The sequence below is a fragment of the Ursus maritimus genome, unplaced genomic scaffold (assembly GCF_017311325.1).
Source record: "Ursus maritimus isolate PB19 unplaced genomic scaffold, ASM1731132v1 scaffold_22, whole genome shotgun sequence".
In the NCBI taxonomy this organism is placed as follows: Eukaryota; Metazoa; Chordata; class Mammalia; order Carnivora; family Ursidae; genus Ursus; species Ursus maritimus.
In genome coordinates, this window is record NW_024424675.1 from 14,098,652 (window position 1) to 14,124,699 (window position 26,048).

The window sequence follows — 26,048 nt, forward strand, 5'->3', positions numbered from 1 at the left end:
CACTCCCAAGGATTACGAGTAGTGTGTGTATACGCACATAAATGTTGTGTTTATGCCTCCCAGCCAATGCTCCCTCCCCACGGTGAGTGCCCTCAGGCTTACCTTTCCCGTTCTGCTTTGTTCTTGATAGATTTATCTTGGCTGATGGCTTTGCTGTTTTCCATAGAAATCTTAGCCTGGTGTGCTCGCATTTCCTTGCTTTCCCTAAGTATTAAAAGTACACAAACAGGGGTCAGGGGAGTTAGTGTTTAGTGGGTACAGAGTTTCAACTGGAGAAGATGAAAAAGTCCAGGAGACGGATGGTGGTGATGGCTACACAATAGCGTGAGTGTACTGACTGCCACACACTTTAAAAAATGGTTAAAATGGGACGCCTGGGTGGCTCAGTCAGTTAGGTGTCTGCCTCTGACTCAGGTCATGATCCCAGGGTCTTGGGATCGAGCCCTATGTTGGGTTCCTTGCTCGGCAGGGAGTCTGCTTCTCCCTCTCCCTCTCTCTCACTCTCTCAAATAAATAAAATCTTAAAAAAATGGTTAAAATGCAAATTTTATGTTACGGATATTTAACTATAATAAAAAAGTAAATTCTACATATAACAGCAGGACTAGGTTCACTTCCCCCTCAATAGTGGGGGTACCACTATTGAGCTCAACGAATTATACTGTATCCTGTGAAAAGGAGGGAAAAAGCCCCAGTCCATGAGAAGCGGAAGTGGGTCACCTCCTGAGGAAGTGACAGTGATGAACTGGGATGAAGAGACATTACGTTTGTCCACAAAAATATAAAGATTTTCCAGCTTTGTCCTACATTTCTTGGGATCAGATGGCCTGGAAGAGAAAGAGGATGTTCTGACCCTCACAAGTGACCTCCATGCTCTCTGACAGCCCATGGGAATGAAGGGGACCGAGTAGTTTCAGATAAGCATGGGTTGTAAGGGGGGAAAAAGGATGTTTACATACGGCCCCTGATCCCTGCGTGTGCTACAATGTGTGTGTGTGTGCATGAGAAAGGCTCATAGATTATTTACGTGTACATTAAGGTATGAACACTGAACTGAGTGTCATTAGCAGAGAATTTTTTCTGGCACCTATATAGGTCTCCTCGAAGTCCTGCCTGGAAACGAGTGACCAGGAGTCCGGTGTTCTAAGTAGTTTCTGCACGGTATCCAAAGAGATGGACCACACTGAGCCCACTGAGGCAGGAGCGTGCATAGAAACTCCTGCGCCCAAGAAAACGGCCCTCAAATTGTTTCTGAAGTTAGTGTTAGTCAACTGACCATTTCTTTGTTCATTCACTCAACCAGCACTTCTCAATGACCAAATGTGGCTGACCAGTCTTAAAAGGGCAAGATTTTTTTTAACCAAGAGCAACAGCTGTGATCGTGAGGAAGACACACGACCACAGGGTGCTTGAGAAAAAGCCCAAATGCTGCTGTTACTTGGAAAAATGCCCTGGCCGTGTATTTATTTTTTTTAAGGTAAATTAGTAATTAGGTTATGCTCTCTTCAAATAACTTCCTAAGCAATGAAAGAATTAACTTTTTTTTTCTTTTGAACAATGCCTACTGTTGAGGGCTAACTTTTTTCTTTATTCAACGCCAAAAAAGATGAGAGAGGCTACACCACTTTCTCCTGTGAAGTATCTCTGAGGACGGATGGATGCTTACAGTCTGGTACCGCGGCAACGGTCAGAGAGCGGCGAGCACACCTTTTTGTGTACCGAATCAAGAGCATCTTGCAGGGAAAAAAAAAAGACCACTCCTAATCCTATACAGCTTCACAGAATACTTCACAATGGGTCAGGTACAGACTACTGACCTCCAGCAAACTTAGCAGGTCTACCTCATTTCGTAGCCTTACACGAGAATTGGCAATGATGGCAAAATGCTTCACATTCTTATGGCCGGACCTATCAGTCCAAAACCAGGCTGGGAATTCATGTTCGCGCCCAGATAATTTATGCAGTTAGCATTTAAAAACTTTTTTGTTTGCTTTGTTTACTGCTTCTATTTTCTACTCTTGTGTGTGTATCCATAGACCGGAACAGTGGCAGACAGGAGGCACAAAGGCAGAAGCGAGCAAGCTGTTACAAAGTTGCGATAAAAGGATGTAACTGACATCTGCCCTCTCCTGCTGGGAGGTGGGGCCGGGCGAGTCTAGCTCGTCGTTTGCAGGATTTTAAACAATATTCAATTCATAAACCGATACTTCTTTGCTGTTTCTTGATTAGATCTATCTTTCTAAAATTCCTAGAAGCCCTAATCATGGAAAGAATCTCACCACATCTAGCCACTGAGTGATCAGATCCAATCTGATCGAGGAGCTTAACTGGTTGGTCTTTGTCTCCTTACGTGTCCTCTCTTCCTAAGAGGCTCCAGGTCATTTTCCAAAGCCCAGCGTTGGCCCTAACACTCCGTGAAGCCTCCATGACTGCTCCGGAGGCAACAGAGCTCCTTTGGGCTGTGCTGTTTTTTTTGTATGGATCGTATACTATTTGTAATCCAGCTGAAATTTTCATATGAGTGTTAAGACCTTGCCGACACTTGTAAGCACCTGGATGGCCGAGGCTGCTGCTTCGAGTTCATGTTGCTCGCCTCAACTGTATGACATGAGACACATAACAGCTCAGTGTGATTACAAAATTAGGAGCTCCTTCTGGAGAAGGCGCACTTGCCTACCTGTCATGGGACAGTTTGAGCTGCTGGGTTTGCTGCTCGTGGGCACTGATCAGTAGCTTTCGCAGGAGCTCACACTGCTGGCTGAGGTGGAGGTCCCGGATCTCTTGCTCCTCAGCACTGTGGGTGTTGATCATTTCTGACCACTCCTTTGTGTGCTGGGCCACTATCTCTTTGACCTGTGTGGGGAAAAGGGGATGGTGCCACTTGGAACTCTCACAGATCAGGTATGAACTGAAAACACAGTATCCGTCATGCATTCCAAATTCCACCCATCAATTTATCTGGTGAATCAGTAGACACTCCAACCTCCAAAAAATATGTACTAGTCAAATCAGGAAGTCATGGGTTATTAAAATAATCGCTTTGGCTCTAAATAGCCATGACCTGTGATTTCACTGTCTAACTTGTCCGTGTTCCCTTTTGTCTGGGCCCTGGGCTCCTTTACGGAGTCTCTCAGCTTCTCATCTCTTCATGCTTTTCCCACTTCACATCCACAAGGCCACAGGTCTGAATGGAGAGCCCTGTGTTCTCTTATCCCCGGATCATGACTCACTGTGTCAACCCTACCAGACTCTAGGGTACAAAGTCTCCCCTTCCCCATATCCATGCTCTTTGCAATGTGCTTTTGTACCTGTCCTTGTCAAGAGCTAGCGTCCATTTCCCCACCTCTTTGAATCTGGCTGCCCTTGGGACCTGCTTTAGCCATGAGACAGTAGCAAATGTGCAAGCAGCAGCTTGGAATGCTCCCTCTTCTGCTGTCTGGAACCCCAAGGTTGCCTTGGGACGGAGCCTGCGCTAGCCTGCTGGGGGATGAGAGGTGATACAGGAAAAGCAACCAGCCACCAGCTAAAGACCGGATATCTGAGTATAGCCATTGATCCCCGCTGACTGCAGACACACGAGTGAGCCTAATCACCATGACTAGAACTACCCAGCTGAGTATAGCCCAAATTCTGACCCACGCAATTGTAAGGTAATAACTGGTGGCTGTCTTTAGTCACTAAATTTTGACCAGTGTACCGTGCAGCAAAAGCTAACTGGTATCATGGCCAAGATTCCTACTTTCCTATCTGTGCAAAGCTTCTAGAAGTCACAGCATGGTGCACGGACATTAATGCTCAAACATTGCAGTTAGAAGAGAGAGCGTGAAGAATGACTCTCAAGGACACATGGCTTTCTGCCTCTGTAGCTTCACACAATGGACACAAAATACATAGGGAAGAGAACCTCCGTTTGAACAGCCTGGCTTACCCATGCAGGCAGCAGGGCCATCGGGCTGAATGGCAGAGCTGTGCGGAGACGTAGGGAGGCTGGCTGGTCTGACCAAAAGCTAGAGTTCGGAGTTTTAAGATTAGGAGTTTTAAGATCACCCCCTTTCTTTTGTAACTATTATTGCTAGAAGAATTATTTGTGTTCTTGACAGGAACTTAGGGCTCAGTTCCCCAAATGTCTGCAAACTAGTAAGTCTCCCAAGCTCCTATTTTCTTGGGGAAATAGGAGTAATTGGGCTCATCCCCTAGAATATCAGCTCTTGATTTGTTTCCCATCCTAAACTTCCACAGCAAAGTCAGAATGGAATAAGTATCAAAGGGTTACTCAATCCCCAGGTTGGGTGGTTGTTTGGTTCTCTGTTTAATGTTACTTCTCTAGAGAAGCACGTTCTGTATTTTATACAGTATTTATACTGTGTCACTTGCTGCCCCAGAGGCAGGAGGCAGATAGCATAGAGAGACTGAGGAAGGAAAAGATGTTCCATGAAATGGCTGTTCCCAAAGCCAGTGAGTCTGGAACAACTGTGAGTATGAAACCCCCCTGACTGCCCAGACCAGCCCCAAGTTACTGTTACTTCTGATTTATGTTAGGTAGGGCGTCTAAAAAATTACAAAGTATCTTCTGCAAGCTCCTGCTGTAAAAATAGGCATTTTCTTACCTTAGATTTGTGATCTGATGTCAGTGTCTGAATTTTAATTTCGGTTTCTTTTTTCATTTCGAGACAATTACTTCCCCTGAAAATGGAAAATCAGAAATGTGTGCCAGATGTTAGATAGCTTCCCATTCCCATGGGCCCTTGCTCCAAAGCTTTCTAATGAAGACAATTTGTTCTCATCAAACATGGGATGCCATGGCTCATTGGGCAACATCAGTATTTCTAGTAATAGACGTACACCTTACAAAACATCCATGTCGTGATTACTCAATTCAACCACTACACAAAGAGACATTTCAGATCTAACAATGATTCCATTGTTAAGGGTCTGTTGTCAGAGTTTCCATTTTGGTTCCTGCTTTTCTTGAGGCTAATTTTTCATTTATTCAATAAAATATTATTGGAGATAATAACTAGAAAATAGGTCCTCAGCCTTGAAGTGAATTTTTAAATTCTTCCTGGTTATAAAGCCAGATTTTTGTCTTTTACACATGCCAGCAAGGCAGAAAATAGCATTTCTTGGCATCATAGGGCAATTTTTGCTTCTTATTCCATTGTGACTAGGAAATACATACGAGGCAATTTCCCAGCAACCATTACTGCTTATTTCAGTGATAATTTTTCCCTTTTGGAATATATGTAGCGTGGCTGAAACCAGAACAGGTCCCGAGCTTCTCTCTTCAGCATAGATGCTCTGATGTATTATGGCCTGAGTCAGAATGCTTCGTTATATCATTGAAAATGTCTCCGAGAGAAGCATTATTCTAAAAACGCAAGGACTCTCATCAAATCTATTACTTCTCAAGGGCTGACACCGAGGATGTTCTCCTTTAGTCTGTTGTTCGGTGAGTTGGTAGCATCACACAAACATCCCCCTGGCTTAATTCCAGACAAAAATCTTACATAGTAGATGCCGTGATAGTTTTTATTCAACAGTCTTATCTGTTGGCATAAGCTAAAGATTCTTGTTATATTAAAAAATCGAGATTGCATTTTTTCCCCATGAGTGCATCAAACTTCTTATTTATTTTCTGGCTATGCAAAAGGATTTCTGTAATTTCAAAATTTCCCAACTTTAGCTGTTCTTCCCTCTCCCCCTCCTTCACCTTAAAGATAACTGAGTGGAGAACACACGAGAGACATAGTGACGGTGTCATCCACCTGTCGAACTGGAATAAAGTGCCTCTCTTCTACTTCCAGTCCCTGCCGCCTTCAGTTGAATGAGTCTCTTATTTTTGAGGAAAAACTTTCGATGATGAAAACACAGTCAAGACTAATTTCTTCCTTGACCTAAACAGCTAACTGTTGGGAAAAACAAAATATAAAAAGGCAAAAAGCTTCCCGAAGGAAATAAAGAGCCATTACCCCTTCTTCTTCATCGCCTTCTCTAGGATTTTCTCATGCGTTGACTTCTCTTTGTCATACTGGGCCACAATTTTGTCAACTTGCGTGCAGTGCAACTTCTGCATTGTGCTGTGCTCCTGAATGAGAGGAATCTGTCATCACGAGCTGGACTCTTCCAGGGGGGCTGCTAAACTTACCTGTGTTGGGCTGGCATGATTTTCAACAGCTTTCCCAGAACTTTGGTTGGGAAATCGAGGCATAACCAATTCTAAGAAGCGGAAGGATTTCCAATCTCCCACCCAACACAAGAGTTTCTTGTACAGGGGTATGCCCAACAAGGGAGTGTCTAGTCTCAGCCTCCAGAACATCCCCGCTCCTGGGCAGCCCCCATCATCCCAACGTCCTCTTTTCTACACATACATGTTCTCCATAGACCTTCTGCCCACTCGTCTTTGTTCTGTTGGAGATGCCTACTTAGTCCACAGCCCCTTCCACACATGGGTTCTCAAACACCCAAGCTCAGCTACCGTGTCTTCTCTCTTACACGTGCTAAGTATAACTATTCACGTGTGACACGGCTTCTAAACACCCAGCACATTTGTGGAAGGCCTTAGATACCATCACTAAACAGAACTGCCAGTGGGGTTGTCACTGTCAGCGGACTTCAAATCCCCATCACGCCTTTGGGAGAAGTCGTGGCGAAGGGTGGTGCAGGTTGTGGAGATTCTCAGGAAAGGAACTGACAACGGGGACAACAGAGTGGTCCAAGGTGATGCTACCTTGCTGTGGATTTGGGGTCAGGGAAACATATGGAACAGCATCATGCTTAATTTGCGGTTGGAACACCTCATAAATCTAGCCACATTCCCAATATACGTGCACTTTGTGTGATAAACACATTCCAGCCAGGGCTTTTGCAATGTGGTGTATTGGGTTAAGGACATGGGTTCTTCAGGCTTAAATCCTGGGGCAACTCCTCTGGCCTCTCCATTTGTTCATCTTTATAACTGGGACAGCGACAACTAGTTCACAGATTGTCAGGACTAAACGTAAACATGATCATATTTCAAACGCCTGCTATACCTTATTCAAAATATAGTAATGTGTTCATATTATTCAGTATTCATGATAATATACAGAGAGTGACTTGGGATAAGGGAGAGCAAGGAGAATGATCAAATCAATAAACCTTCCCTCCACACTGAATCAACACGTTCACGTCTCCTTATTTGAACGGATTTGACTACTCTTGCATTGCTGTGGACAAGAATGAGCCCACTAAAATGCCCTACTAATCGTCCTCCTTTTAAGACTTAAAGGCATCATGCCTGCCCAGCACATGTGTTAATTTTTCTGGGCAAATATATAAGGGACTCGATGCAAGTGCAGATTCAAACAGATTAGAATCATCTTTCCCGTGCGTTCTTTCTGCTTTTCTCTTTCTCACAGGTATCAAAGGAAGGGTGGAGAAGATTGTTCTTTAAATAGCCTAGTGCAGCACAAGAAGAGGAGAGGATCTGAGGCTTGGAAGTATGCTATTTCTTAAGGAAACATTCTGGTGAATCTTATTAACCCAATTAGAGCTGAGGAATGAGGCTGTGTGTGACGAACGGTGTTCAGGATGGATTCCAGTAGGTAAGACACGCTCTACGAAGCCAGCGCAGTCTTTGTGCAGCAGAACATGGCACAAAACTTGGTCCATAGCAGATGCTCATTAGATATTTGTCGTACACATGAAAAACTAGCATGGGAACACAGCAGGAGCACGTGGATTCTGGTCTTAGCTCAGTCAATAGTTAGCCAAGTGGCCATGGTGAAACTTATATAAATCTTTTTACATAAGTAATCTCCCCTAAGGCATGACTCACCGGAGTCCAGAACTGGGGTTTCTTTCAGTAAGAAATGGGCATACTTTTCAGCTGTCTGATGTGGTCAAATCCTTAGAGCAAATAAAACCCAAAGTTGGATAAATATCCCCAATAACACGTTAGAAGAATAATTACAACTTAAATGCCTATAGGGACCAAACAAGAAGTAAATGAAGGAAACTGCTTTCTTAGAAAACTGAACAAGATCCATTTGCCCAACCCCATTCATGGGTTGGTTATGAGCTGCGAAGTTACCTAATGTAGGCAGGAATAATGTGGAAAATTAGGGGGAGCCTAGGTGGCTCCATCAGTTAAGCACCTGCCTTTGGCTCAGGTCATGATCCTGGGGTCCTGGGATCGAGCCTCACACTGGGCTCCCTGCTCAGTGGGGAACCTGCCTTTCCCTCTCCCTCTGCCCCCTCCCTGCTTGTGCTCTCTCTCACACATAAATAAATAAAATCTTTAAAAAAATATGGAAAATTAGAAGCACATTGAATTGAAATGATTATTCTTAATACAAATAACAAGAAAGTTGGTCTTGCAAAATTATCTCTGTATTTCTCCACGTGCTCAGAACGATTCCTGTGTGGTAGGAAGTGGTCACTGAAGTGTTTTGGGATAATTTGTTTCCAGACACCACTTCTCCTTTCACAAAGGAACGGGCTCCTAATTATGTGATGGCGGTGAAGCCTCAGCTTCCTGAAGTGTAAAATGGAGGAGGCAGGAAGTGATCTCTCAGTCCATTTTAACTCAGAAAAAGTCTATCATTGGTTTTATTCTTTGGGCCTTAATTAAATCATGAGACACTACCGAAGAGGCACACATTTTTTTTCATTCATTCAGGTCAAGAGTACCAGAATTAGATGTGTTGACTGAAAAGTCAATCTTCGTTGGGATATTTCTGGGGAGACAAAATGTACAACTTTTAGCAGGATGTATCGGTTTTCTTATTGAAGAGTGAATTCAGCTTCTTTTGGGATAGACTTCTGTTGTAATTCATTTTTGTGACTGATGGGGCAGTGGGCGTGAATGACTGTACCACAGATATTGCTGAAAAATTGGAGTAAGTCATATTTGCTCAGGATGTAATTCTGAGGTCGCCAGTAAGCTGCCATGTCTCTTCCTAACAGACGTATGGCTCTGGCACTGAGGTCTCACCATTAATTACAATTGATGAGTTTAACAGCAGTCTTGATATTATCAGCTAAATTGCTTGCATAGCAAAGAACAAATTTTCCATTAGTAGCTTTACTGAAATGCCAACTGTTAGTCGGTTTCTCAGGCATTTCATTTGACTCATCTGATGGTGATACTGCAAACCGGGGGTCCCAGGGATACATCCAACCTGCAAATGTGAGATTTCTCCCCCCCACATGGTGTTTTACGAGAAGACTGATTAGGGACTAATATTTAAAGATCTGGAAGTTCATATAAGATTTCAGATTTTATGAGTCCCCTTTCGAGAATGAAGCTGGCCCATGGACTCTCAAGGCACCGATGGTGGGGGGCTAAGTCTGATTTGCCTTTCGAATGGGGATGAATGTTCTTCTGCTCTCTGTATCTGGCCAACTTCCTTCATTTACTTCTTGTTTGGTCCCTATAGGCATTTAAGTTGTAATTATTCTTCTAATATGTTATTGGGGATATTTATCCAACTTTGGGTTTTATTTGCTCTAAGGATTTGACCACATCAGACAGCTGAAAAGTATGCCCATTTCTTACTGAAAGAAACCCCAGTTCTGGACTCCGGTGAGTCATGCATTAGGGGAGATTCCTGTTGCTTTGTTCTGCTTTTGCTAGGTCTCATCTAACGGATACTTGAAAACCATTCTCCTAGTTTCCATTTCAAATTGAAGAGGGGGTTTTAGAAAGTGAGAAACACACAGAAGTCTGATTGCCAGCTGCACTCACAGGGTCAAAAGCAATGGCCAATGACCATTGCCAACCGCCAAAATCTAGGCATGTTAACTAGCATCCTAATCTCATTTGGGGCCCGCATGGTCATTATCCCTGACTTTTCTGCTCAGTATCCTGAAAGCAGCTTACACACCTATTTCTGTGTTTCTCTTGCAGATGGCAGATCTTCACACACCACAATTCCTCCTCCATCCTGTAGCCAACCTTCACATTTGAAAGTCAGATTTCTTTTGCATAATAACTCTGTGTCTTAAGCCACTGGGATTTAGCTCTTGGATTCTCTGCTTCCCTGTAGGTCTAAGAAGTGGCATTATTTACCTAGGCTGATGTGTGAGAGCTGAGAGTGTCCTGCAGTCATACTATGGACTAAGTAGGAGTCTCTGCTCTTAGGTGCCAACTGCCAAGGTTGATGCACGGACGCTGTGGATGGGAGGATACAGCCTGGGCCAGGTTCCCTCCTCAGTAGGTTACTTTATAACCCAAGGCCTTAGGGTGGCAAATCTCAGCCCCATCTTAGGTGGCTTCAAAATTGTTTTAACAATTTTGTTAAAAGGGGTTGTAAGGTGATGTTTCACAGAAAGCCTGGGTGTATTTATTCTCATTATTGCTTGACAACAGGTCAAAATCTGTTTTTGTAAGGAGGCCTCACCCTCAGCTTGCGGGAAGTTAAGGGGGCTGCCACTAAGGGGTCGAGGGACATAATATTCCTGAAGAAATAATTCTCAAAATGTAATGTGTGCAGGAGAGGCGCTTACTTAAATTTATTGCCTAGACCTCTTATTGGAGATTATAACTAAGTCTCAGATGCAAGAATATGCCTACTTTACAAAGCCTCCACCTCTTGGTCCAAGGATCACATGTTGAAAAAACAAACAGTCCCAAAGGAAGCCAAGACATTTGTGCCCTGGTAGAATCATGATTGGTTTTGAAAACCTTTTTACTAAGACCATCAAGAAGATGTGAGAAAGAAAAACCAAGATGGCAAAACCCAGAGGTAATGCAGTAGAGTGGTTAGGAGCGTGAATTTCACTACTGGGTATTTACCCAAAGAAAACACTAATTCCGAAAGATAGGGACCTCTGTAGTTACAATAGCCAAGATGTGGAAGCAATGCAGGTGTCCACTGATAGACACATGGATAAGGAAGTGTGGGGTGTGTGTGTGTGCGCACCCATACACACACTCACATGTATATAAAAAAAGGAATATTATGCAGCCATAAAAAAGGAGATCATGCCATTTGCAACAGCATGGATGGACCTAGAGGTATTACGGTAAGTGAAGTAACTCAGAGAAAGACAAATACCATAGGATTTCATTCATGTGTGGGATCTCAAAAAACCAAAACCAAATGAATAAACAAAAAGCAGAATCAGACCTATAAATGCAGACTGATGGATGCCAGAGGAGAAGGGAGTTGGGGGGTGGGCAAAATGGGAGAAGGGGAGTGGGAGATACAGGCTTCCAGCTATGGAATGAATAGGTCACGGGAATAAGAAGTTCAATATAAGGAATATAGTCAATGGTGTTGTCAGAGCATCATATGGTGACAGATGCAGCCACTCGGGTGGTGAGCACAGTGCGGGGTACAAACTTGTCAAATCCCTACGTTGCACGCCTGGAACTAATTTAACATTGTACGTCAACTATACGCAAAAAAAAAAATCTTGTTTCTGGAGTCAGAATTTTGATTCACATCCTAACTCTACCATTTAAAAGCTAGGTGATTTAGTCAAGCTGTGTTCTTTTATTTATTTATTTTTTAAATTTTTTTTTTTTAAAGATTTTATTATTTATTCGACAGGATAGAGACAGCCAGCGAGAGAGGGAACACAAGCAGGGGGAGTGGGAGAGGAAGAAGCAGGCTCACAGCGGAGGAGCCTGATGTGGGGCTTGATCCCATAACGCTGGGATCACGCCCTGAGCCGAAGGCAGACGCTTAACCGCTGTGCCACCCAGGCGCCCCAAAGCTGTGTTCTTTTAAACATAAATTATCTCACCGGACAAATGGCTGGTAGAGGGCTTCCAAACATGGACAATTCTTTCTCTGTATCCACTCTCTCCATCCCCCCACTTTGTAATGTGACTTTGTGGTTCCAACACTCATGTCAATCCTTCATCTTAGAAGACAGTTCGGATGAGACCATGGAAAGTATTAGGGAGATATTACAGACTGAAAAATCACAGAAAGTTTATAGACAGGACGCTCTAATTATTTGAAATTATTTGTGAAACCCTTGGACAGTTAAAATAGATGAAATGCATTTTTAATAAACGGTAATAATGTGGTGAGTTGTAAAACGTGTGTGTTAGATGTAAGCAAACGAGCCTGTTATCAGCATTGACTAGTTATACGGCTCTAGGTAAGGGACTCACCTCTCTGAATTTCATTTTATTCATTTCTAGAATGTGGACAGTGTTCCTTAGGCTTCAGGGATATTGTGAGGAGTTGAGAATGTGCATAAAATGTGTAACACAAGGGTGCTTGGGTGGCTCAGTCGGTTAAGCATTGGACTTTTGATTTCAGCTCAGATCGTGATCTCAGTGTCGTGGGATTGAGCCCTGAGTTGGGCTTTGCATGGGTATGGAGCCTACTTAAGATTCTCTCTCTTCTTCTGCCACCCCCCCCACCAATGTGTTCAAAACTGGCACTAAATAAATGTTAGCCTTATTAGTAGTCTTACAGCAGAAACACTATAGAGCTACCCTATGACCCAGCAATTGCACTACTAGGTATTTACCCAAAGGATAGAAACATAATGATCTGAAGGGCACCTGCACCCTAATGTTTATAGCAGCAACATCCACAATAGCCAAACTATGGAAAGAGCCACATGTCCACCGAGAAATGAGAGGATAAAGAAGATGGCGTCTATATATACAATGGAATACTACTCAGCCATCAAAAACGAAACCTTACATTTGCAACGATGTGGGTGGAATTAGAGGGTATTATTAATAGCTAAGCAAAATAAGTCAATCAGAGAAAGACAATTATATGATTTCACTCGTGTGGAATTTAAGAAACAAAACAGAGGATCATAGGGGAAAGGAGGGAAAGATAAAATAAGACAAAAACAGAGAGGGAGACAAATCATAAGAGACTCTTCACTACGGGAAACAAACTGAGGGCTGCTAGAGGGGAGGTCGGTGGAGAGATGGGATAACTGGGTGATGGGCATTAAGGAGGGCACTTGAACTAATGAGCACTGAGTGTTGTATGCAACTGATGAGTCACTGAACTCTATCTCTGAAACTAATAATACACTAGATGCTAATTAATTGAATAAAAAAAAGAGAAACAGGAAAAAAACCCACAAAAAAACACTACAGAATTCAGAATTCATAAATTATACTGCCAAAGCCATCTGAATAAAGTGCGTCCCCTGTGTATTTAATGTGGGAGAAGGGATTCATTCGTAAGCTCATAATCACACACTTGTAACAGGAACTTCTGCGGTGCATGAGGGTCTGAAAAAGCAGCTGTGGAAAGCATTGCCCTGCTCAGAAATACTCTTGAAAAGCTCTCTGAAAAGCAACAGGGAAGCACGGCACACATTTTTCTGGGGCAATTTTCTCTGCTGTTCGACCTAAGGAATTTCGAACCCTTCCTCCAAAAAACGCACACTAAAGCTGTTATGAAAGTCCACACAAATTCAGATAGTTGGATTTAGGGAGATTTAAAATCTCCTTTTAGGTATTGGTTCTACTGTCAGGTGGGGCTCCAAGAAGCTCATTTGTTTCCTACAAAGGAAAGCAACATGGATTCTCTCAGCCATCCAGGATTTACTGGACACTAAACAACATGGAGACGTCCTTGCCAACAGGTGTGAAGAAATGGGATTGGCTGAACGAAGTGCAGTGGTGTCTGAGGTGGAGGGGAAGATCTACAAAGACCAGCTCTAAGTTGTGTCACAGAAAAATAATTTTCCACCTATTAATGGATTGAATGTTTCTGTCTCCCCCTCTGAATTCCTATGTTGAAGCCCTCATTCCCAATGAGATGGAATGTGGAGGTGGGGCCTTTGGGGGAGTGACTAGGTCATGAGGGTCGAGTCCTCATGGATGGGATCAGTACCCTTAAAAGAAGAGACATGAGAGAAATGACAGCTCTCTCCACCAGGTGAGGACATAGCAAGGAGGCTCTTCGAAACCAGGAAGGGGGCTCTCACGGGGCACGGAACCTGCTGCACCTTGACCTTGGGACATCCGCTCTCCAGACTCTAAGAAATAAATGTTTGTTGTTTAAGTCTCCCGGTCTACGCCAGTTTGTTACAGTGGCCCAAGCTGATGAAGACACCATCTTGCCACTTTTCTGATAAAGCCGATGGGCCCATTTGCTGACCGGAGGAAGCCTGGCCTCAAAGGTTCAGATGAGGAAATCAAGAGGAACTCTGTAAGTTCTGCAGAATCGAGGAGCACCTTTCCTTAGTAGCTGTACAGGTGACCAGTGTACGGACATCATCCAAACTCGATGGGGACTGTCATAACATCCCACGGGCTACCTCTGCATTTGATGCAACAAGGGGAACTTGTCTACTTACCAAAACATCTGATGTCCTTCAGAGAATAATGCAGTAAGGGTATGGGTGCTAGCCTCAGGTGGTTTGGGTTCAAATTCTGACTCTGCTGCTTTCCAAAGTGGAGACAGTAGTTCAACTGCTTAACCTCCCTCATCATTGGTTTCTTAATTTCACTTAAATAGGATTTGCCTTCTAGGATGGAGAGTATTAAATGAGACAATAAACGTAAAGTGCTGAGCACAGCATCTGGAAAACACTGAGCAGGCAAAAATTCTAGCCGCTATCATTGTTATTTTTATTGTTGGTCAAGTATAGGTTTCCTGGTCTTGCCTCAAGGAAATATTTAATGAGGGGGAGGCCAAAAATTGGAAGTTTCCATGGAGACAACAGGCCATGGAGATGCCTGCCTCAGTGACAAGAGATCCAAGTTCAGTGGAAGGAAGATCTGGGGGACGCTGTCTTCCCCTGTGGGTACCAACTCCATCCCTACAAAGTCAGGTAACTTGCCTTTTCTCCCTCTTTTCTGTTGTCTTTCCATATTCTAGGTTGTTGCCAATGACCAGCAAAATTGAAAGCACTGCTTTAAGCAGCTCTGTCTCCAACAGTCCCACACTTTGAAAAATCTGTGCAAGAGTCCCCCACGGGCAATAAAAAGGAATTCCATTAAATGGACTTATTCATGAAATTTAGGAACAAATAATAGTCTGTGGAGTGACCCCAAATCAGCAAATCCCGTTATCAGTTCAATAATACAGGGACTATTACAAGGCCAAGATCAGGCCAAATTTCTCAAAGGAGCGCCAACTGTTAAATCAGGGCCATGAGTTCCGCAGTTCAATATCTGGAGTGATTCAGGGATACACCACTCACGTCTGGCTCTGCAGGACATGCCTTAGTTTGAGGACTCGAGTCAGAGTACAAAGAAGTGGAACGTAAGATCAGTTTAAAAGAACTCAGAAGCCCTTTAAGAAATTAAGTTTCTCTTGCTCCCATTGCCCTGAACAGATGAACACACACGTTACCCTTCCAGCCCCCGGGGCTTATTGTGTTCATCTTGGGAAGGAAAGAGGCATTACGTTCTCCCCCTTTTCCTGTGAGGAGCAACGGGGAGCCGGCTGATGCCCGAGTGTGGCGAAGTTCTCAGCCCACACGAGAACTCCCGAGGCCAGCTGCTGCTGTTCTCTTGAATTTGCAACCACCTCTTCTTATGGGCGAAAAGGAAAAACAACTCTATTTCAGAAGTAGGGCGCTGAGCAGAGTTTACATAATAGGGAAAGTGAGAAGAGCCCTGTCTCCAGGAGCTGTGGGTGAGAAGTTCAGAGCTGGCTGGTACCTCCCTCCGTGCACCGTGTGTGGCAAAAGACAAGAAACCCTGGGGATCTAGGTGCCTCTAGGCTAACTGAGACTCTGAGTTGGTCTTCAAGAGTCTGGCTATGGCCCACTCTTTTAGATAAAGTCCGATTATTAAACAGTTTTTAAATGGGCGAAGCTTTGTTACGCTTTTGAAAAAATTGTTAGAAATGCAGATTACAAATCAGTGACAGGCAATCCCAAATGGTTTCTGTTTTTAAATTTCATTTTACAATCAGTGAAAATGAAGGTGTCCAGCTGGCCGGTGTCAGTTTCTAAGCCATGTTTTTGCCTGTGAAGAATCCACTGGTCCATCACACAGATTAATAGCTTTTCATCAGAGAGCTAAATGTAGAAACAAACAAGCAAACAAAATCACACACACACCACCACACATGGACGCTCAACACACCCTACCTTTGCATGTTTCTTCTTTAAAGAATTTAGCTCCTTCTGTTGTTTCTTTAAATGCTTCAAGTAAGCCTGTGGAAGAAACAAAGAGGGTCCCAGATCAGTTTTTTGTAGCCACGATGAATACATCTGGTGAGAAACAAAAATATTTTGGTGCCAGCAATATGTGTCATACGAGAGTGCTTGCAAAATGAGTAATTTTACCTTCATCTGCTTTAAATCTTCTATCCTCACTTGAGGGATAAGTTCGATACCTTAAAAAAATATGAAATCACTGTGTGTATTAAAAATTAGAGAGGATAGCGGATAATACAAAAGTCACCATTTTGAAATCTCATCAGAAGACTTTGAAGCAGCTTTACATGTAAGGTTATGGATATAAGCATCTTAATTTTTTATTACAAAGCAAGTAACTAGACGCTTAATTGGCAGGCTTATTGTCTTAGGTCAGGTTCCTTACGAGCAGAGCCTGAGCTGGAGCTCTGTGTGCACAAGACCTACTAAGGGAGGGCTCTCAGGAGAAACCTGAAGGGAGCGAGAGAAGCAGAATGGGGCAGAGGACGAAGCACGGTGCATTTCTAGCTGAAATCCAACCTGACCCTGCAGCGAGCTCTTCAGCATAAACGACCATCCGAAGTTGCTCTACTCGAGGTGAAGAGACTGGGCTTTCATAACCCCCACTGTCAGCCAGTGGCTTCAGAGGTGGTACAAAACCTTCCAGGCATTTCCAGGCAAGGGAACTCCCACAGTCTGAGGGCCATCCTTTGAGAAAGTGGCAGCTGCGATTTGCAATCAGCCAATACACAGAGCGGCTGGAGGGAGGGGATGCTAACCCCACAAAGGAGATCTGATCAGGCCCCACAGACTCTGTTAACATTACTTATATCTTTGTATTTCAGGGCATATCATAGCAGTCAACCACCTCCCTCTTCATTGTCATCAAAGAACAAAACATTTTTTTCTTAGCTTCTTTTACCAAATGTAGTTTTTGAGCAGTAGGCTATTGGGCACAGCCATGCCTTCAACGTACAGGAAATCCTAGAATCAAACCGTTGTGTAACAGGGTGCTGTCATGAGGACCTGGAGTCACACACTCAATTATCCTGCTACTGGAGTGATGCTAGGCCAGGTGTCGCCATGGCAACCAGAGTTGTAGAAGAATCCCCAAACATTTTCTATTTGACTGCAGATTTTCATCTCAGACAAACAAGATGAATGTGTGCTCCGTACTATAATTGATTTCCATTAGACTCCCAAAAGCGAGGGATGAGATATTCAAGAAAGATAGGCATGGAGTCCCCCAGGCTCTTGTTTTTCACTTTTGTTCATTTTAAGAAGATGTGCACAGCTAGTGTGAGGGTGGGAAGGCAGGAAACGGAGTCACAGCTAAGAGAAATCAGCCCTGTGACCTATACCATTTATGATAGGGGCATCCAGAGAACCCGAGGTGCTTCTCTGATCTCTCAAACCTGACGTCACAAGCCAACTCCCTGCTTTACTGCCGAGAGAGAGGGGCGCTGTAGGGCAGAGATGTGAATCCTCGTCTATAAAATGAACGGAGGACTGGGGTGCAAGCACGGTCCTCCAGACAGCTAACAAATATTAAGGCTTAATCCAGTCCAATGACACTTCTCTTTTGGTCTTGGTTAAAGTAAATCTTGATTAACAGGAACCTTTGAAAACATGAACTTGTTTTATATTTTTTGAGAAAGATAAATCGTGTAGCTAGGAAACATCTACACTCTGCAGAACAGGGACCGGTACGTGCTCAGTCCCCTCTGTGGGCCCACAGAAAGGTGCGTAACGGAACTTTTGGCGGCTGTGGCAGTGTTCTATGTGGGAACTGTCCAACGGAGAGCCACTAGCCACGTGTGGCTCTGGGCACCTGAAACATGGATAGCGCAACTGAAGAGTTCAAGTGTTAATTTTAACGTTGAAATCTACACAGCCACATGTGGCTAGTGGCTATGACAGTGGCCAGTGCAGTTCTACAAGATTCCCTGGTTAAGGGAAGGGTTAAGTATGGCACTTTGGGCTCCAAAGATTGTAGCTAATTAAAGTTGCACTACGTAAAGCTTTTGTTTTTATTAACAAAGCTCAAAAAGAAATCGTTTGCTCTCAAGCCATCATTAGGAGGCCAACTTGGAGTTTCATTCTCTTAATTCCTTATTCTTAAGATTAAACAGAAAATCAAGCAGCACTGGTGCAGATAGTGCCGGGCTGCATGTCTAAGAGAAATCATTTAGAACTTTCTTACCTCCACAGATGTGGGCAGCAAATGCTACCGGGCTGTACCCGTTCACCTTGCTTTCTCTACATCAGCCCATTCTATTGACTTCCAATGGCCAGCACCTGCATTTCCTTACCTGAGGAAGTTACCTGAGAACTCTCCCTCCAAAACATGCTTTACCACCCTTCTGTCCATCTAGAATCATTAAGGGGATTTATCCCTCCTCCAGGGGCTCTCAACAAAAGACTGACTATAGTTGAAGTATATGTTCCCCTGCCTCTGAGGTATGTGTTCAATACCAGCCCTCATGGTGTTCCCAGGAGCACTGAGCTCCAGGTGCCTTAATGGAACTTGGAAACACTCTGATTACTGGCTACCTTGTGTCTCTTCCCCAAGCCCCTAAACTACTTGCATTTGAAAACTTGTCTCAGGGTCTGCTTTGGGGATGACCCAAATTAAGATAGTTCTCTAGAAAGAAGCTTGCCTTCTCAAATGACACCTCTTCCCACAAATTCCACTGGAGTAGTTTATTTCCTCTCTTGACTCCTGACTCCCCAGTTCATAGATAGGAGTGAGAAGAACACCTATAAACTTCCCTCTTGCACTTCTCTGCCATTCTCCTAAAAGCTACCATGTAAAAGATTGGGCCCCCCATTAGACCAGGTTCTGCTGTTTACCTCCACATGTGTCCTTCTAAATTGTACAGTCATCTGCTCCCCGAACTTCAGCATCTGGCTCATGAGAAGAATATCCATGAGAAGAATCCATTTCATGCCTTCCTACTCAAGTCAAAGCTGCATTTCGAGGCCCAGCTCAATTGGGATCTCATCCAGAAGTCTTTCTTCTGGAACACTTGCTGGAAGGGACACCCTCTCCCCTTCTGTTTCTTAGGGGTCAGTCCTCATTGACCACTGCCCAGCCTGGCTGTTGTGTGGGAGCCTGTCCTACATTACCCCTCTAGCCACATGAGGTCCCTGAAGGTGTGAAGGCATTTCTCATAGAACCCCGAACTGTCACTTAGAGCAGGCTTCCAATTTTCATGAATAAAAGGTCAAAAGGAAACAGCATGTAGAGCTTCCTTCTCAGGGTGTCTGTTGAGGAGACTGGACCGGAAATGAGAGCCTCTTGGCTTCCTCCAATGCAATCTTATTTGGAACCAGGGGTGAGACCATTCTCAACACAAACACGTTCCCTTCTAGAACCAGAATCACTTCTGTCTTCTGTAAGCTGGTCACACTACCATTTTTTCAGGCCACTTAACTCACTGTAATTACTAATGTCTTTATGTATGAATGGGCATGACACTTTAAACAACACAAGAACTTTACACGAAAACGCTCCCATTTTCTACCATCTATCTCTGTTTGAACGGCTAATGTGACTAATGCCCAGTGCGGGAATGGACTGCCCAAAGCCTGTACTATGAGCTTGCTCATGTCTCCTGGGAGGAACAAACAGCTGCAGGCCAAGTACAATTTGGGCTACTTTTGTGCAGTCTCATTTTCTAATTTGTTTCACAAAGCTCTGTGCACACTTAGTATCCTGCTAAATTACTAGGCTGCCTTGGTTTGGGAAAGCCTGTCATTTCTTACCTTCAACTGCAGCACTGTGTGTGCTTAAGTGTACAAACAACATGATTCACTAACATCAAGGGCACTGCGTTCCCATATAAATGGGAAATATACCCACTGAGTAGAAAACCGTTAGAAATTCTTATCAAAGAAGAGTGAGTTTGGTAAATGATTCAGGATCGAGGAGGATACTCAAAATGTTTCATTCCCAGTGTGGGATGGGTACCATCCAATCAGAATGAATGGCAGGCCAGTAAGCATAGAAGTCGATTTTAAATGGCAGAATGATTGTGGCCCCACATACCAGCTGAATGTTAGCACATGGGACACATCATTCCTTGCGTGACACCTCTTAGGATATCTTGTTTCATCCACAGGAAACCATATAGAATTGGCCTTCAAATGCCCATCTGCTAATTTTACAAATTATCATGGATGCTAAGTATCTACTTATGGGGGCAATCTGTCAAGAAGGGAATCTAGAAATATATGAACAATGATGATTCTTTTGGCTCACGAGTCCACTGCCCATCCAGATAAGTGCCTGTGGGGTTATCCAGGAGAGTGTAGGTTCACTATGTGGAAATTCTTTTCATTAGGGAGCCTGAACTTAAACATTTTCTAAAACTATGGATGTTGTACCCAGGGCCCTAAGTTGCAGGGGATGTAGCAGATGAGTCTAATGTTGATTCCCTGTTAAACACTCGGGGAAAGTAAGCAGTTTGTCCAATCTACAAGAAAACATGCTGCTCTTGAGCTTTACGGGGCAATGAAAACTGGCGAAATTAGCAATTCTAAATGCCCTCATTGAAGACTCTTCAAAAAGAGGATAAGATTGCCAGAACAGATAAGGAGCCCAAACCCCTCCCCTTTACCTTTCTTGGCTTCCACGCCAGACCCCAGGGCCACCGTGGTGGTTGGTCTGAGCTCGGAGCTGCTCTGTGGGGTCACGTTTGCTTTGGCAGTGTTGGCTTTTCCTTTCTTGTCATTCTTAGAAGTATCACTGGGCACATCTGCTATGTCACTCTGGAGCAGAAATGTTTATATTAACCTACATGAATGCCACCTCCCATTCAACCGTCTTGTGCTTTCTCTATTTTACTGAATCCAGTTTGAACCACTCAGCATCTCCCCTACCACTCTCTCTTAACGGATCATTGCCAGGCAGGAGAAAAGATTACACGGTTTTCTCAGGCTTGAGGCAAAGGATGAAGCCAAGGAAAGAAGATGCCACTCTTTTACAAGTAGGGTACAATAAAGGGAACTTTAAAGACAAAGGAACAAACAAGGCAAGTGTGCACAGAAATGGGGTAAGGGTGGACGCAAGACTGGTAAATAACAGAGACACATAAATGTCAATTTCACTACTTCACTGACTTGGGTCAGCTGGTATTCTAGTGTATCACAAGAGCATCCTGTATCTGAAACATTCCTAAAAGCATTATGGATTTCCATTTCATTTATTAAACATGTTTTCCATTTTATTTATTAAATATGCTACACTTTACAGACCCTTGAAACTATTTGGTTGAATTGATAAATTCAATTTCAAAACCACTCTTCAAGTTTGCTATATGAATTTATTACTTTGTCTTGCTCTTATAACCACTGACCACCAAACTACCCCAGCTTGGCTGTCCTTAGTCAACCATTGCTACTTACAGTTTCAATGCCCATAGCTCTCATTTGGTCTGCTCTCTTTTCCGTAATGGAAAGAAATTTCTTTGGATCTGATAAAGCATCCACAATATCTGAAAAAGACCAAAAAAATCCGGGGGCTGTTGAGTCTCTGTTTTATTGTACACACTCAGGAAAATTCAGCTAATGAACAATTCATAATCCTGGACCCCTGTTATGTCTTAAGTACCTTCTCCTAGGACATAAGACAAAGTTATGAAGGTGCAGCCAGTTACAGAAAACAAGAGATAAGTAAGGGCAAGGATCAAAGCCCAGATGACTTTCTCCTATTTTCTCTTTGGTTTTTGTCCAAATAAAGATGACAGGGTGGCAGGGTGAGCCAAGTGAATTGCCTTGGGTTCTTGACTATTTACTTATGATCAGGTTGATTCATGCCCCAGCTGAATTTCTTCATCTGAAAATTAGGGCTGATACCACCCACTCTGAAGGGATACGATGAGTATTCAATGAGATGGTAAGTGTAAAAAGTCCTTGGAACATAGTAGACACTGCCAGTATCTAAATCTTATTTTTAGATAAGAGGGCTAATACATATTTAAAGCCAATTTGGGTTCCATGGTAGTTAAAATGAAGTATTTCTCCAGCAACCTCTCAGCTACACGTTGCACTTAAAAACAGTGAAATTTCATGTTTTATATAATGTCATTTGAAGAGTTCCAAGTACTTTCCAGCAGAATCTCATGAAATTTTGCATTAGTTACCAATACTACAGAAGTAATATTTATTTTTATTACCTTAAAACAGTATCTAATTCACAATTTTCAAAAACTCTACATATATCAATTTCCTCCAGTAAAATCACCCTCCTAATTATAGTTTTAAGATACTTTCTCTCAGTTGAATCTTTATCCTCTTATAGAAAATAATACATGTACAGGATAAACATCCAGACATACAAAATGTAAAAATCTCCTCTCCTGCCAATCCTACCCCTTATATATACTGCTATCCATTTCTTGTATCCTTATTAAAAACAAACAAACAAAAACCAAACTACATATGGGCTCACAGTTTTCTGCACCTATTTTTTATTCTAAACTTCACATATCTTGGAGATACTTATCAGTAATGTAGATATACTATGTTACTTTTAAGGGTTGCTTAAATATTCCATGTTTGGAATGACTATAACTTCTTTAACAGTGACCCTTATGATAGACTATTAGATTACTTCCAATTCTTTGCTATTATAAAGAGTATTGCAGTGAAGATCCTGGAATGTCCAAATCTTAGAGCAGACATTGGCAGTGTCCACAGTATAAATGCCTAGGAGTTAGAATGATGTGTAAGGGTATTTGTCCTTTTGGTAGGAGTATTGCCAAGTCGCCCTCAAAGAAGTTGCATCAATTTATTTTCTTCTACCAGAGGTATACGAGAAGGTCTGAACGTAGGTATCACTGAGGTCCCTAAGAACTCTTTGCCTCGTAGTGGGGAACGTGATCAAATTAGCTCTTACATCTTGCTTAGGAAAAATGACAGATAATCATTTTTCTGGAAACTTAAAGTTCTAAGAATATATTTACCTACTCTAAGTCCAAATTATGAACATTTTCAGGCATACACAGAAGTAGAGAGAAAGGTAAAATAGCCCCGGATACACTGCTGAAGTCCTGAGTTATAAACAGTCTGCTCCATCTCCTTTATCTGTCATACTTCCCTTTCTTTCTCTCCTCTCTCTGCTGACACAGTTTGAGGCAAATTCCAGACACTATAACATTTCATTCCTAATTACTTCTCTACGCATCTCTAAAAAAGGGCATTTTCTTTCAGAACCAACTACACGAGCACCGTATCCAACAAAGTTGGCATTAATTCCTTACCACGAATAAATGGCCCATCTTAATATTTCCTCTATTTACAATTAATTTGTTTGAATCAAGAGATAAAGCCCATACTATGTCTCTGAGAACGAAGCCTCTTATATTTTCTTTAATCTAGACTAGTTCCTGCTACTCTTTATTTTTCGTAATTTATAGATTTGTTGAGGAGACAGATGAGGTATGCTATAAAATGTCCCACATTCTGAGTATCAGTGCTTCCTTGTTGTGTCATGTAGGCTTGACTTTCCCTTTTTATATGAAGACTCCAGGGGAGGTACTGTGACTTCATATGGGTCCCACGCAAGCGGATAAAGCTTGATTGCCCCACTTGTCCTGGTGCTAAACTCATTGATTGGCTCCGGACTTCTAATCCATCTGTGCTGGACTCTCAGGTGCCTCCTCCTTGCATTTGTCCACACTGTCACAGGGCAAGGTGAAACTCACACTGTGCCCACTGAACCCGCTTCCCTCTGTGGAGAAGACCTACCTGACGTTGGCCTCCCTGCACACTCCCACATTGGATACACTTTGCCTTGGCTTCCCACTGATATATCTTAGTGGATGATCCCCATGGCTGGCTTGTTAGGAAACAAAGTACTTGCTTATCTTTAGTGATACACAATCAGGTTGAAGGTCTGGAGTGTATACAGCATTTTTCAGGTTACTGGTAGTCCATTCAGGAGGAATAACAGATAACACTTTAATCACTTCCAGCTGATTATAAAACCAATAAAGCAAGACCTTAAAGTGTGAAATGACCCATAATCCTTCCAAACTAACCAAGCTACTTTCATTTTTGTACACCCTTGTGTCATTTTTTCCACATGAATACATATTTTATATGGTTTATTTAAAATTATATAATCTCTTTTCATTTATTAGGTTTTACCTGTATAGTTTTAAAACTTCCCTTTATTGAATGAATAATGTTCCATTGAGTTTATGTACCAAACTATTCTCTACTGTTAGATATTTAGATGAACTTTCATTTTTTTTATGAAAGATGACTTTGCAAGAAATAGGTTAGTACAGAAAGAGATCATTTCCTTTTATCAGAAAATGTGTGGTTGAGATACATAAGATAGCAACTTACATACTTGATGAGAATTATTAACAAAATTTGTTCCTAATAAGCTTTAAAATAGTTATTTAAGAATATTTAATGGAAGGAGTGGGTACTAAGAAAATATAGCAGAATTAAGAGGGTATAGTAAGATGAATAATGCCCTTCAACATTCATGACTGCTGGGGACCTCAGAACTCGAGCTTATTTACGAATAGGGTCTTTGCACATGTAATTAAAGACCGAGATGGCACTGGATTAGGGTAGGCTCTAAATCCAATGATTCGTGCCCTTATAAGATGAGGAGAGGACACACAGAGACAATGAGAAAAAAAGCTAGGAGATGACAAAGACCGAGAATGGAATAATGCAGCAAGCCAAGGAATGCTGAGGACTGCTAGGAGCCACCAGGAGCTAGGAAGAGGCAAGGAAGGATTTCTCCAAGAGGTGCCAAATCTAGGATTTCAAACTGCTAGTCTCCAGAACTATCAGAGAATAAATTTCTATTGTTTCAAGTCTCCCAGTTTGTGGCAAATTTGATTACCAATGGTAACTGAGAAAAAAGTTTTGTTTTGTTTTTTTAAAGGAGATAGAAGTTTATTTGGTACCTTGCAAGGGAGCAGTGAGCAGGGCAGCAAAGGAGAGACAGTCTGTCACGAGGCCTGTCACGAGGTGGTGGTGAGCGGCCAGTTATAGGGCAGAGTGAGTAGTCCATTGTTTAGTTAGGGCCTACGGCTATTTCAAAGTAGGTCGCTTAATGAGCCTGTTTGCATAAGCTGTGGGCCCTTTTGCCTTGTTCAATGCTCCGTTGCTCAAGCCTGTTGCCTAAAATAGCCTGAAAGGGCCTCTATATCCCCCCCACCGATCCACAATGACAAATCTATGGCATTTGGGTGGAGGTCTCATCTTCAGTAGCTTCTTCCTGCTGAATGAGGGGTGGAGAGATGTCCCCACTTATGGGTCAGCATTGGTCAGTTGGGAATTTATACGTAGGAACTACAAATGGCAGAGTCAACTGAATCCTAGGTAGATAAGATATACGAATTTCCCTGAGTAGAAAGAATTATCTGTCAGCTTGGAATTATGGCAGCAAAGGAATCTTCTATTCTTGGGCATATCTTTCAAATAAAGTAGGCTTTCTCATTGTTAACAAGAAGCATCCACCAGCCCCTGGAGACCTCTCAAGGACCCACCATGGTTTGATCAAAGAATACATTGATTCCCAGAGTATTCCTCCTGTTTCCTGCAGCAATGACTTGGTCCCAGCCTTGAGAACTGATTCTACACAGTTCAGAATGAGAAGATAGGTGCTATATTTTATAACATATAGTCACGAAACAATATGTAAACTAGGTCATATATGGTTTTGTATTACATGGACAAACTGGCTAAGATGTTCTTATCAGCCATCTGCTGTAGGATTATGTAGATAGAGTCTAAATTATACATCCAAATAAGATGCTGCAGACTTATCCATTAGTTGGATAAATATCATTACTTAAATCCATCTTCAATTACCAATATTAACAATTCTAGAAGCTTTTGGAGAATTACGTTTCCAGATCCTGAAATCTTGCCTTGTTACTCGAGTTTAAATGAGATGCCCTTTTCACAGTTACACACGCCTTAAAAATTTTTCTAGTATACAA

At 42.7% G+C, this 26,048-nt stretch overlaps 1 protein-coding gene across 1 annotated transcript in view; it reads right to left on the bottom strand.

Moving 5' to 3' along the window:
- The window catches only part of PLCB4 (phospholipase C beta 4), a 248,332-nt gene that overhangs the window by 12,243 nt on the left and 210,041 nt on the right, over nt 1–26,048 (bottom strand). Inside the window, exons 27-34 of the mRNA XM_040637983.1 lie at nt 21,481–21,569; nt 20,694–20,844; nt 16,222–16,271; nt 16,024–16,089; nt 5,970–6,085; nt 4,608–4,683; nt 2,678–2,853; nt 103–204 (exon numbers count right to left, since the gene is read on the bottom strand). Coding sequence (XP_040493917.1) covers nt 103–204; nt 2,678–2,853; nt 4,608–4,683; nt 5,970–6,085; nt 16,024–16,089; nt 16,222–16,271; nt 20,694–20,844; nt 21,481–21,569 — 826 coding nt within the window. The remainder of the gene's footprint in view (nt 1–102; nt 205–2,677; nt 2,854–4,607; nt 4,684–5,969; nt 6,086–16,023; nt 16,090–16,221; nt 16,272–20,693; nt 20,845–21,480; nt 21,570–26,048) is intronic.